This window comes from Varanus komodoensis, unplaced genomic scaffold (assembly GCF_004798865.1).
Source record: "Varanus komodoensis strain SLA01 unplaced genomic scaffold, ASM479886v1 scaffold25, whole genome shotgun sequence".
In the NCBI taxonomy this organism is placed as follows: Eukaryota; Metazoa; Chordata; class Lepidosauria; order Squamata; family Varanidae; genus Varanus; species Varanus komodoensis.
Genome location: NW_025335661.1, coordinates 2619704 through 2632227, shown reverse-complemented (window position 1 = coordinate 2632227; position 12524 = coordinate 2619704). Strand labels below are relative to the sequence as shown.

At 41.6% G+C, this 12524-nt stretch overlaps 1 protein-coding gene across 1 annotated transcript; it reads left to right on the top strand.

Annotated features, from left to right (window-relative positions):
- Positions 1-5276: 5276 nt before the first annotated feature.
- On the top strand, positions 5277-12247 carry LOC123024691 (vesicle-associated membrane protein 2-like). Its single transcript, XM_044432736.1, has 4 exons — positions 5277-5311; positions 6426-6540; positions 10967-11125; positions 12188-12247. The coding sequence occupies exons 1-4, from the start codon at positions 5277-5279 to the stop codon at positions 12245-12247; spliced, it is 369 nt and encodes a 122-aa protein (XP_044288671.1).
- The last annotated feature ends 277 nt before the right edge of the window (positions 12248-12524 follow it).

Below are 12524 nucleotides of genomic sequence, written 5' to 3'. Positions count from 1 at the left end.
TTAGATATGCATCTTCAGTAGAATATTTGGACAGTTAAACAAGAACTATAACTGTGTTTGGTGTGTAAGAGGTGCTAGATGCCTGTACCATTCTGTGAAGCATTTTGTTTGAATTCATGGAGGCTGCATGATCAACCAATATGGTGTTCTATTGCACAAGTGCTCATCTACCCATAATGCTGAATATTGGGGAAGGCAACTTTGGAGCCAATTTCCAGCCCATGCGTTCCTTCAGGGGCTACAGTCCTGCCATCGCGCTGCCTACAATGACATGAATAAAGAAATAGTGGTAGTTTGCTGCTGAAATCTGACAAGCTAATTTTAAATACAGACTAATTTGATTCTGACTCTTTTGAGACTCCTTAGTAGTTTGCTGATACTATTTTTCTGTTGCACTACTGAATTTCAGTCCTTCAGGGAAGGGAGTAGGACCACACCAAAGGCCATGAGGACTCAGGGTGTTCCCCCTGGTTTTAAGTGATAGAAATTGCCTGTTGGGTATTATTTTAACTTTAAATCATTTTTAAAATCTCTGAAATCCATATTCCCTTCTCTAGACCTTGAATTATACATCTATCTAGGTTTTTAAAGTAGATTGCCGCAGCATACCTATTTTCCCATTTCCCCATCTATGTTCCCATTTATTATATGTACGGATGCATTTTCAAAAGGGCTTATGGAAGTGCTACACAGCAAAAGCTGTGACAGCGCACCCAGCATGGTTCCTTTACCATGCTGTTAGCATCTTGCTCTTTTAAATTCCATGTTCTTTTTAATCGCCTTTAATAGCGACACATGTGTAAGTCCCACACAGCATGGGGGAAATCCATGTATTCTTGATGTTGTGTATGAAGGGCAAATAGTCATATGGATCTCAGCTTCTAACTCTCTCTTTTAAGATGATTTACATTTCTTACGTTAGGGATGCAGAATTTCAGACCCACCCACCCAATGTCCTAGTCCAGCCTCTTGGGTTGTCTGGATATCACAACTTTGTCCTCTGGCTTCACCTCCTTTTTCCCATTTGGGGAATTTGGTGGATTCCCACTTTGTGCAGCTTCCCACCTCTTTCTAAAAGGTCAACATGCCTCTCTTAGGATGTAGTTCCTGGCAGTAAGAGCTTCAGATTATAATGTACTGGTATTGTTGGGCAGGGGGTGAACCTGTTCCACCCTTTCTGTTTTGGCCCTGCTCATCCCTAGAATATGCCACTAGAGAACGTCTCCAAAACTGAATTTGGTCCTTGGACTGAGAGAGGTTTTGCATCCCCAACTTACAGCAAACCAATGTACATCTGGTAGCATTTCATTTTTTAATGTAGCTGTATGCTAAATGACTAATCATTATAATCCAGACAGCCAACTGATAGACTTGGTACTGCATAGATGGCAAACACTTTTATTAATGAGTTGTGGGCACCCAAGAGAGCAATAAATCCTACTGTTAAAAATAATAGCTTTTCATTACAGCTGCACATACACTCACAGAAACAGAACTTGATAAGCCATGCACTGACTGACCTTGGCAATTTTCTAGGTACCGTTCCTTCTCTGTGCCCAGACCTTTCAAAATGGTTGGTGAACCATCTCAGGAAAACACAGGCCCTTGATAGCTGCCTAGTTTTGCATCTTCAGCACCAGTGCTGAAAACCTACTTGCTTGTCAGTCTAGACCAGCCTTCCTCCTTCTGGTGACTTCCAGATGTGTTGGATAATAACTTCTTCTTGACCATTGACCATATTGTCTGGACCTTATGGGAATTATAGGACCACAGGCTGAAAAAAACTAATTAGCTCTAGAACTTGGGGGTGCACTATCTTGTGGAGCTTTGTGGATAGGCAAAAGTAAGCAAAGTCTTTCTTACCCTTAAGCAGAATGAGTTGATTGTCTCACCCAGCAGAAATATTGGGGGCAGGGGCAGTGCCCCCTGCTCCTGGCCTCTTCCTCCTGGCCCCCTGAGCATTTCCCTGTATGGAAGACAGAACTGTGTGTGCTGCAGAGACAGTCCTGCTGCCCTTGGGTGTGGTGGACAATGCATTCACAATGCAGAAGGGAGATTCTGTTGGATTCTGAACATAGAATGGAGCAGAGGAAGGGGTACCATTTTTTCTTTGGCTTCAGGCAGTCACATATTGGACTGGCTCTGTTTCCTTCCATTTAGGACACTTTGCAGAATTAAAGTTGAGAGCTGAGATAGACAGAATGAGGAAGGAGTAAACAATAAAACCAGAAAGTGAATCTACTGAGTACACCTCTGGTTAAGGACACTCAAAACTCTTTGTCCTTGAGTTCAGTTTATAACACTGGTATTTACCTTTAAAGTCCTAAGTGGCTTGCAACAAAATACATGAAGAAGTGCCTCTTCCCAAGGCAGTGTGACTATGTCTTAAAGTTTTCTCTAAAGGTCCTCCTCCAAGTACTCTCTTTAGCAGAGGGCAGAAGGTTTTTTCTGAGGTAGTACCCAACTCTAGAGTGCTGTCCTGAAAGGTTAAGATTCCCCTATTTGCCAGGCATTTTAGAGGCCTAACCCCCATTGCTTGCATTCTATTATGATCACTTGCTATTCTTACTATATTGCATTTGAATATCTGGATGAATAATTTTACTTGAGCTTTATGCATTGCTCTGAAATCTTTTTGACAGATGATTAAGCAGTATTTTAATGATTAAAAAGAAAAAAACCCAAAAATATAGAACAGAGGAAAAGAAATTATTCTACAAGTATGACAATTCCTGGACAGAGATAATTCAGCCACAGTGGTCCATGATCTCATTTGGATTATTTTAATGTAGTTAACATAAAGCAGGCTTTGAAGACTGTTGGAGAATTGCAGTTGGAGCAAACTGCAGCTGCTAGGATACCAGTATCCAAGCAGCAAAACACAGCTGCCAGGTACTGACAGCTGTCTGGATCACATAACACCAATCCTGAAAGAGTCACATTGCTTGCCTATCTGTTTTGGGTTGAATGCAAAGGAAAACGAGTCGTCCAGCTCCACATATGCTTATCTACCAATGAGTTGCCCCCTCAATTATCATTCCGAAATTGGTACAGCAGAACACTATCTTATTCATTCTCATTGTTTAATTTATGAGTCACCTTGTAGCTGAAGCTCTCAGGGCCAAATCACAATAAAAGGAAAAAAATAATCCAATGGTAAAAGCACATAAGATTTAATTCATTGAAAAGTATTTTTTAAAAAGCTAAAAATGGAGCTGATTTTAAAATGCAGTTTTAAATATATTAATAATGAAGTGAATGGAAGTTAGCTTACTTCTTAAATGCCTGGGAGAATAAAAAAGTATTTGCCTAGCACACAAAAGACAATGAAGCCAGGTAGACTTCTTTAGGGAGCTCACTGCACAATTTGGGAGGCAACACAGGAGCAATTGATTCCAGCCCTTGAGACTCAGCATGTGAGGGCACTTGGAAAGCCTTAGCAGAAATGAGGGGAACATTTCCTCCTTTCAGCTGACAAATGAGACCTGGGACAGATGTGCTCCTTGGTTTTGACTCAAATCCCTTTCATATGTGATGTAACTTTGCAAAGGAATCATTACCCCTGAAAACAAAGTGACCTACAACTACACCTATACAGCTTCCAGAAAGCATATAAGTAGCTGAGAAGACAGCTAGACTTGGGAAATATCACACAGAGTCAATGCTTTTAAACAATAAGGCAGATGGGAGTAGATATTACTTGAAAAATGGCCATTACTCTAGGTCTAAAACAAAAAGACACTGGGAAGGTTTGCATAACACAAGGTGCTATGCTGAAATCTTACCATTGTGGGTCTGATGTGTCATCCAGACCCTTTTCTGGAATTCCTACATTGTAGAATTAGTTTTCTGAAACCACAGAGAGAACTACGATCTATTCTAAGGTTTCCACACTTCACTGTGGCTTCTCCTATTTTCTGGACCTGGATCACCATTTTACCACTGTTGGTATGGAAACATCATAGCTTCCCCTGGCAAGAGCGGCCATGGAAGTGGCTGCTTCTAGACTTCAGTCTTTATTGCCCTCAGTTCCATAGCTGTTGGGAATGAGAGAGGAAGTTGCTCTTGGCACACATTCCCAGGGCACGCTGATCAGAGGAGGAATGGTGGAGGCTTGAACTCAACTCAAGACAGTGAGATGAGAGAAGCAGAGGTGTTTATCTCAAGGCCAGACTCCTCAGGTGCTCCAGCAGCCCCTGAGAATAATCAAGATGTAAAGCTAGTTGGAAGGGGCTTGGAACAGGGGAGTTTCTCAGAGATAGATGAAAAGGGTGCAACTGTCAATCCCATGATGCAGCATTGAGAGAAGAGGACTACCCAACTAGAGGGCCAGTGTGCAGAGAGGAGTCATGCTGTTTTCCAAAAGGCCCCTTCAGAAAGGTTGGGGACCAAACATACTCAAATGGACAACTTCTAGAAGTAAATACTAGATTCCATGCAATGACCTCTGTGCATGCTCAGAGTCATTCTGGGTGATTGTGCTTCTGGAAGAAACACTGGTGAATAAAGAACTCTTTGCAAAGAAAGGTCTGTGGCTTGAATGTGAAGAAAAATGAAACCTAGCTCAAGGCAGTAGCAACAGACATGGTATTACTTGCTTTATTCCCATTGGCTGAGTGATAAGTCTGCTTCTGTTTACTTTTGGAAACAGAAAAACACAAAAATGCATGGAGGGAGAAGCAGGGAAATTACAGTGTTTATGTTTAATTTAAAAAAAAAATCTCTGTGGGGGCTTGAGTGGCCAGGAAGTACAACAGACATGCAGGTACACTTGGAAGGGAGGAGAGGAAACCTGTCTTACGACTGCAGCAAATTAATCGGGAGGAGGAGGATGTACTCCATAAGCAAGAAAGGGAAATAATGGGAATTCCACTTGCAGGGCTGCCAGGACACATGGCAAGGCTAAAAGATGGAGTGGGGAGCATGGAACCCACATTGTGTGAGTAGCCACATGACTGTCTGACCAGTAAGTTCAGGCAAAAAGCCATCACCATGCAAGCAGTGCAGGGCTGTTTTTGCTTTTTCCCCATCTCGTGTGAACCCAGACATGGTGGAGATTCTATAACCGGGCAACACAATTCCTGCACTGGTTCTCTGATGAGGCAGAGAGGGGAGGTTTAATGATGCCACTACCTGGCCTGCACTTTGTGGGGCAGACAATTGTGTAGGAAGATTTGTATGGGTTTTTCTAGATGCCTCCCTGCTCCCGCTGATCCGTACAGAGATTTCCTTGGCTGTTCTAGAGAAGGCTTTATGTCCCTTTGTGGGAGGAATTGATGAAGGGCCATTCAAACAAGACACTGAGTCACAGGTACGTGGGAGGGATGAATCATTAAGAACTGTTAGACCGGTACGTCTGAGGAAGGCTTACCAGCTTGTGTTGAGCCATCACAGCATAAATTAGATCTGGCATAGCCCGCCAAAGGGAGGCTTTGGTAAAAACAGGCATATGGAGGGAAAAGACCATCACTATGTCATAGTTAGAGAATAAATGAGTATCGATTTCCTCTTATTAGTAGCCGAACGTCTTTTTAAATTAGTCTTGGCAAAGTTTAGCAACTTTGGCTTTGACTACTTGGATCCAAATAAGTCTGGCGCAGCAGTCCAGTAGTTAAAGCACTTGACCGACATACCAGAAACTGGGTTCAGGAATGTCTTTGCCTTCCTAAACTCATACATGGAACAGCAATTGCCTCTGTAGCTATTCCACTTCATGGAGATGCAGGTAGCCATCACTTTCCACATACACTGGTGTGAAAAACCTCCATTATATGTGACCTGCATGTAGCATTTACATCAGTTCCTTCTTGAAGGTATTTTTTTAGTGTAAATGTTGGTAATGTATGAAGATGCCCCCTTATATATTTGCAAAATGACCTTGAAGAATTTATTTCCCTTCTCTTTCAATCCCAATGTGCAAAATGAAAAATAACAACCCTAGCTAAGCAGGTCATATTATGAGGATGAGAAGAAACAACATTCCAGAAGCTTTGGTGGCTCGTGGTGCATAATCTGCAATGTAAGTCACTGCTGCTTCTGGTTCAAAGCCTTGAACTTTGGGAGAGGCCATAGCTCAGTGGTTGGTAGGTACTGTGACTGGGATTAGCCTCCACTTCCCAGATGCTCCAGTCAAAGAAGCTCAGGTAGCAAGACTGGTAAAGTTATGTACATGATGCACTCGAGAGGGCAGTATTGTGGTTCAAACTTTCTCTTTCACAATGGCTGCAACTGTTGGGTAGAGATGAATGGATCAGCCCCTTTCTAGGACATACCATGTTCTCCTTACTTCGTTCATAAATCCATTCTGACTGGTGGCTACATTCATCTTGAATTTTCTAAAAAATCAACCTGAAAATCTATATGCAAACATGAAAACATTAAAAGACTTATTTAACAGGAGTACATTTGCTGGGTTTCTGATTCAGGTCAGCACCAAGTCCTTCCCAAGGTGCCTCCAGCCCAGGAGTAGGAGGAACTCCTCCTCAGACCAACATGACGAGCAATCGGAGGCTGCAACAGACACAGGCTCAAGTGAATGAGGTGAGCTGAGTCCTCTTGAGTCCTCTTGCATTTCCTTTGGGGATTTCATGACTATGATTTAAATTGTTTGTTCTGTCACAACAGTCTATTGGCCACTTTGAATTTGCTTATAATAAGCAACCATTGGTTCAGGATGAAGTATGCAAGTGACAAACCATAAAACAATTATGGTGCTGTGGTATAAACTTTTCTTATTCTTTAAGTGAATGGATGGATGAGTTGAGTGAGTAAAACCCACCAGGGGCACAGAATCAGATTCTGTACATGGTATTCTGATCTCTTCCTTCCTGCTTTAAGGAGGAAAACATCTATTCAAGGCAAAAGCTGAAGGTAGAACAGCACACCCAGTAAGCTGTAGTGGTTGTTGGGTTGCCATATCCTGCAATAAAAAATAAATCGGGGGACCTTGGCAGAGCCAGAAAATTGGGGTTGATAAGTAAGCAAGCTTCAGGTCAATTAATAGTCATTACATGATGAAGGGATTAAGCATAGCATTTTACATATGGAATTAAGAGGTTTGTGCTAGTCCCAAAGACAATCAAAGGCTCCATATAGCAGAGAACTCAACAAATCTGTGAAGCTAATAACCCAAGATATTGAGCCAAGCCAGGACAAAACATGTATATGTACAAAATGGTCAAGGAGTTAGAAAAATGCCCATTTTACAAAGGGAACTCTGCACTAAAGCTAAGAATTTAAAGCATAGGTCTGAACACACCTACTAGAGTTTCTCGTACCAAGACAAAGTTTCCTTGTACCATTTTCATTGTGCTTTTCTGTATGATTCAAGTCATTAAGAGATCACAGAGGCCGCAGATACAACACACATATGGCACACATTCAAAAAACTTACAAAGACATGCAAATATCTCCTGGCTTATAAGCACATGTCCTGTTTGTGTATTTCCTATGGGCAGCTGGTTGGCCACCGTGTGGACAGAACGGTAGACCTGAAAGACCTCGGCCTGATGAAGCCTGGATCTTGTTTTCACATGACCCAGAGACACAGGAAACAACACACACAACCCACTAAGAAGTTGCAGCCATACAATTCCCCACCCCACTGAACAGTCAGCCATGTGGCAATCTTCTGCTGCAGTTCTGTGTGTACTCTGAAAATTGAACGCAAGCAGCAACAAATCTGTCTCTGTACTCAGCTTCCTGTATGACTGATTTTGGGACGTACAATATCCTGCAATGGAAGTATTTCCACTGGGGAATGCCTCCAGGTCTTACACAACAACACAGAATAGCTGTGAATTTGCTGTGCAATATTTTTTATTTTTACTTTATCTGAAAAGATAGTCAGGAAACATCACCATTGCTACACAACTCCTTTAGGTGGCACTAAACACCCACAGCATAGAAATCCGTGCTAGTATACATAACTTTCAAAGGAGAAGTTTCAAAGGAGGAGACAAGGACGAAGAGCAATAAAGCCTATCAAAGTCAACAAAGACACTCCCCCCATCCCCTTTTCTCTCAAAAATAAACAAAGGCATTGTGGCTACTATTCCCTCAGTAATGTCATAGTGTAGTCAGATTTGATTGGGATTTGTCGCTTATCACATCACTGTATTGAACAAGATTAAACAGTCTGTCTGATTCTTTATTTCTTAAAATAATGAAGAAAAGGACAGTGAAAACACGATGCCAAGTATTCGACTGAAGCAGAGTGGCTCTAAATAACAATGGACAAAAATGGGAGGAAAGTGCATTAGTGGATTTGTGCCTGCTGAAAATATCGCATATTTCTCAAATGTTTGCCTACAGATAATCACTTTGGTTCTTATAATCAAGGCTAGCCCAAACTTAGGATTGAGGCCCCCCAGGATGATAGTTCTGGGGGATCTTAACTTCCATGCCAACTATGGATCAGCTCCCCAAAGAGGTGTGCTCGACCTCTACCCTTTATTCCTTTCAGCACCAGGTAAAAATCCTTTTATTTGTCCAGTATTTTAATAGTCGATTTTTATTCTCAAATTTGTACCTGGTATTGCTGCTGTACCTCTGGACCAATTTTATAGCAGTTGCTGTGGGCCTATTCTCCCCGTTTTATTTGGGGTTATTGTTTTATTGTTTGCATATTATATTTTGTTTTTGTTTTTTAACTTTGTCAATCACCTAGAGAGTCTTTTAGTTATTGGGTAGTATAGAAAAGAAATGGAATGAATAAATGAACGATGGCAAAGCAGATGAGGATCAAATGTAGCTGATGAGAATGGAAGTGAAAAAGTAAATATACTGAGGGAGGAGACCTTTTGACAGTGTCTTACCCAAGTGCTCTCAGAAACTCAGAGCCCAAACTGCTTATAGAACCTTCAGATGAACCTGGAATGAAGATGGGGAAGCTGTGAAAAGTAACTGATTATGTATGGCTCTGGGCAAAATACTCTGATCTACAGCCAGGTTATCTGCCAGCCATCCAGTGCAGAAATTGAAGTTTTTCTATACAGTACTGCCGAGATAGCATTAACAGAGAGCAAAGTTGTATTACAGAGATCAGAATCAGACTATTTTATGCATGTGTTTATTTATTATCCACTTAATCAGCCCAAAGGCCCTCTAAGCGGACTATTGTATAGTCTAGGAACATTGGCGTTCTGCTGGGAAAAGCAAAGCAAAGCAAACAAATGGCTTAATTAAATCTAATAGCTTCTTTTTCATCTGCTGAATACTTAAGTAAGAACTTTAGTTGTCTTGTTTCCCAATAAGAAAGATACTATTGTACCTTTATGGCTATAGCCATATCCTTGTGATGAGTTGTGGGACCGTTTGCTCTTAGAGGACCTCTACAGAAACAGAATGAAGCAGAAAACAGGGAGTGGGGAGGAGGATAGCAGATAGCAAAAGGAAAAGGTTACTGGGAGAAAGAAGATGAGATAAATAGGAGTTTGGAAATGACATGAGGCTATGCTTGCATCTAAACTTTCTTTCCAAGTCTTCCTTGTTGAGAAGATACAAAACTGCCATGAGCCAGGTTTCCTCCATTCGTGTATTCAATGCCATGGACCTTTCAAGCAAAATGTTCTTTATTAACCAAAGTATTTTCCAGAAGAACAAACCAGCAGAATGAAGCTCTGGTGCAGTTCATTGAACTCAATCATAGTTCCCAATCTAGGAACTTTCCTTTTGAGTATGTTTGGGCCCTCCATCCTTTTAAAGGGCCTTCTGGAAAGGCACATGCTTCCTCTATGCATGCTGATCCTCTAATTGGACCACTCTCCTCTGCTGCCATCACGCCATGGGGTGGAAAGCCATACCTGCTTCATCTGTCTCTGAAAACCTCCCCTGTTACAAGTGCACTCTGAAGAGCTGTACAATTTGGTTATTTGCAGAGGCTGTTGGAGCACCTGGGAAGAGCAGCCTTGAGATAAGCACCTCTGCTCCTTTCATCTCAGCCTCTGGAATTGGCCCACATTCCAAGGCCTCCTCCTGCTCCAAGTCCTAGCCAGAAAGCCCTGGAAATGCATGCCAAGAGCAACTGTCTTTCTCACTCCCAGCAACTGATAAGATCTTATCAAGATAACTTACTTGATAAGATCTGATTTCTATCCAGCTTCAAAAGCAAAACTGCTCTCATCTTCAGTTGTCTTCTCACAGTTAAGGGTGGCCAAGGACAGCACAAGCCCCAGGCATTTGAGGGCCCTTGGAAAAGACACTCCCAATGTGCCTCCCCCTCCATGAGTTTATCTTCTCAGCACCTTTGTTGTCAGCTGCTGTTGCTCTGATTCTCTTTTTCATCACTACTCAGTGAACCACTGAGCAGGTAGGCAGTGACCTTTCCTCCTGTTTCTTCTCCTCACCACCTTTGTTGCCTGGGTTGGAGTGAGAGGCAGGTGAACAAGTATGGTGAGAAGAAACTATAGGGTGCTCTTGTCAGCGCCCTTAGCAGGTGTCTGAACCTGCTTAACTGTGACACCAGTTGTGGGACTTATTTCTAATTAAGGGTGCTTAGGAATGGAGCTCAAGCCATTTCAACAATGAATGCTGCTATTCAGGTGTTTCCCCCTCATGCATACAATGAATGCACAGAGTAGGTGGTGGAACTGTATCTGCCTGTCTTTGCCATTGCTGTGGCCAGCAGCCCCACCCTGCTGAAAATGTTATGGCTCACCTTTTGGATGCTGCCCATCTTTGTAAACGTCAGGAGGTAAAAGCTGGCGGGTACGGTCCTGCTTCCCTCTCCATAAATTCACTATTCACATGTGGGGTGCGGGATACTTGACTAGGACTATAGTTTGCAGGGTGATAACAAAATTTAACAGGAATTTTGGATAAAATGGTCTTCTGAAAGAAGTAATCGGAGCAAGCTATGCTTTATTTTATGCTTTCCTTATAATTCCTGCACTATTTTTAAGTGTGTGGCTGCTACTGCAGTGTTTAATGAATGGGCTCATTAACTGGCAGTGTATTCCAATTTCAGGTGGTAGACATAATGCGAGTTAACGTGGACAAAGTACTAGAAAGAGACCAGAAGCTTTCAGAACTTGATAACAGGGCAGATGCTTTGCAAGCTGGTGCCTCGCAATTTGAAACCAGTGCAGCTAAGCTGAAGAGGAAACACTGGTGGAAAAACTGTAAGGTAAAACTTTCTGCTATCTATTAAAAATGTGGTCTTATTTCAAGAGGAAGCATCCCAGTATGTCAGTCCATTACAAGTTCTAAGATCTGCATGCCACTTATCAAGGACTCTGGAATTTGAACTGGGAAATTTATGGGCTATTTATCCATAAATTTACCCTGGACTACATATCCTTAGACTAGCCTCAGAGCTCTTTTCAGACCCAAGAGAAGATATGGAAGTGTGCTGCATCATCATCTTTTATTGATTGCTACAAAGCAATACCTGGACGAAATATCAGGAGCTACAGGCAATTCTGAATAGTTTAAAATGTGAAATCAATCAACCAATGGTTTAAAATTTTTAATCAACCAAGATCAATTAGTGATGCTATGCTTACATACTTCATATTTGGAACAGAAATACCTGCAGTGGATGAGGGGGCTCTTTCAGTGAAGAGTTTATTGGTATAATTATTACTCATTCCACCTAACAATATGCTAATTCTGGAACATTTTGCTACACTAATAGAATAATGATATTGTGATTTGCATCAGTTAAATATACATAATCTAACCTGATTAAGCAGGATTGCATCATTAAAATGATGGCATTTCCCAGATTCAGCTTTCTATTTCAGATACTTCCAATTAAATTACCACTGTTGTCCTTTTGAAAATTGCAAACTTAACAATGTGTTGATAAAGGCACAAATCCCAGATGATGTAGATATCTTGAAAGTTCTCTGGTCCAAATTCACTGGATTTTAATGCAATGCTAGTCACTACTATCAGGTGACAGTACAACCAGTAGGTCATGATCTGTAGATTTTAGGGAATGGGCTTGTTGATAGAAGGTTCTAAATTTGCACTTCAGAAATAAATCCACACATTCAAATCTGTGAATGTGCAGATCATGTAGTAATCCTGACTTTGTGTGAAGGAGCTTAGTTCACCTTCACTGCAATGTTTAACTCACCTTTGCAGCTAAAGTATCTGCACTACAAAAGGACAAGCAGAGTCCCTCTAATGGCACAGATAAAGATAAGCATTCTCCATTTTCTTTCCTTAACTCTCTTTGCAGATGATGATCATCCTCGGTGCAGTATGTGCAGCCATTCTTATCATAATTATAAGTAAGTAACATGAAGTTCCATTTTGACTGACCTCATTTCATCTTATGTTTATCAGTGAACTGTTAATCAAAGAAACCATTCATGGGTTCTATTGGGGATCCCCGGCCTATTTCCAGCCACTATTTGTATAATGAGAAACACAAAGCAGTATGTCACTTCTGCTAAGAAACAGTCTGTTGCACCAATAAAGCTGGATTCCTGTAACACTCCAGACTTGCAGGGTTATAGGTATTCTATGCAGAATGGAAGGAACACACTTGTGAAGGGCATTACCATGCTTCTCCT

What these genes read in the sequence shown, in the direction of transcription:
- LOC123024691 (XM_044432736.1), top strand. Translation starts at nt 5,277, where the DNA reads ATGAAGGGCCATTCAAACAAGACACTGAGTCACAG. An exon ending in CACAGGCTCAAGTGAATGAG is followed by an intron (nt 6,541 to 10,966) that starts GTGAGCTGAGTC and finishes TTCCAATTTCAG; the next exon opens with GTGGTAGACATAATGCGAGT. An exon ending in ACTGGTGGAAAAACTGTAAG is followed by an intron (nt 11,126 to 12,187) that starts GTAAAACTTTCT and finishes CTCTCTTTGCAG; the next exon opens with ATGATGATCATCCTCGGTGC.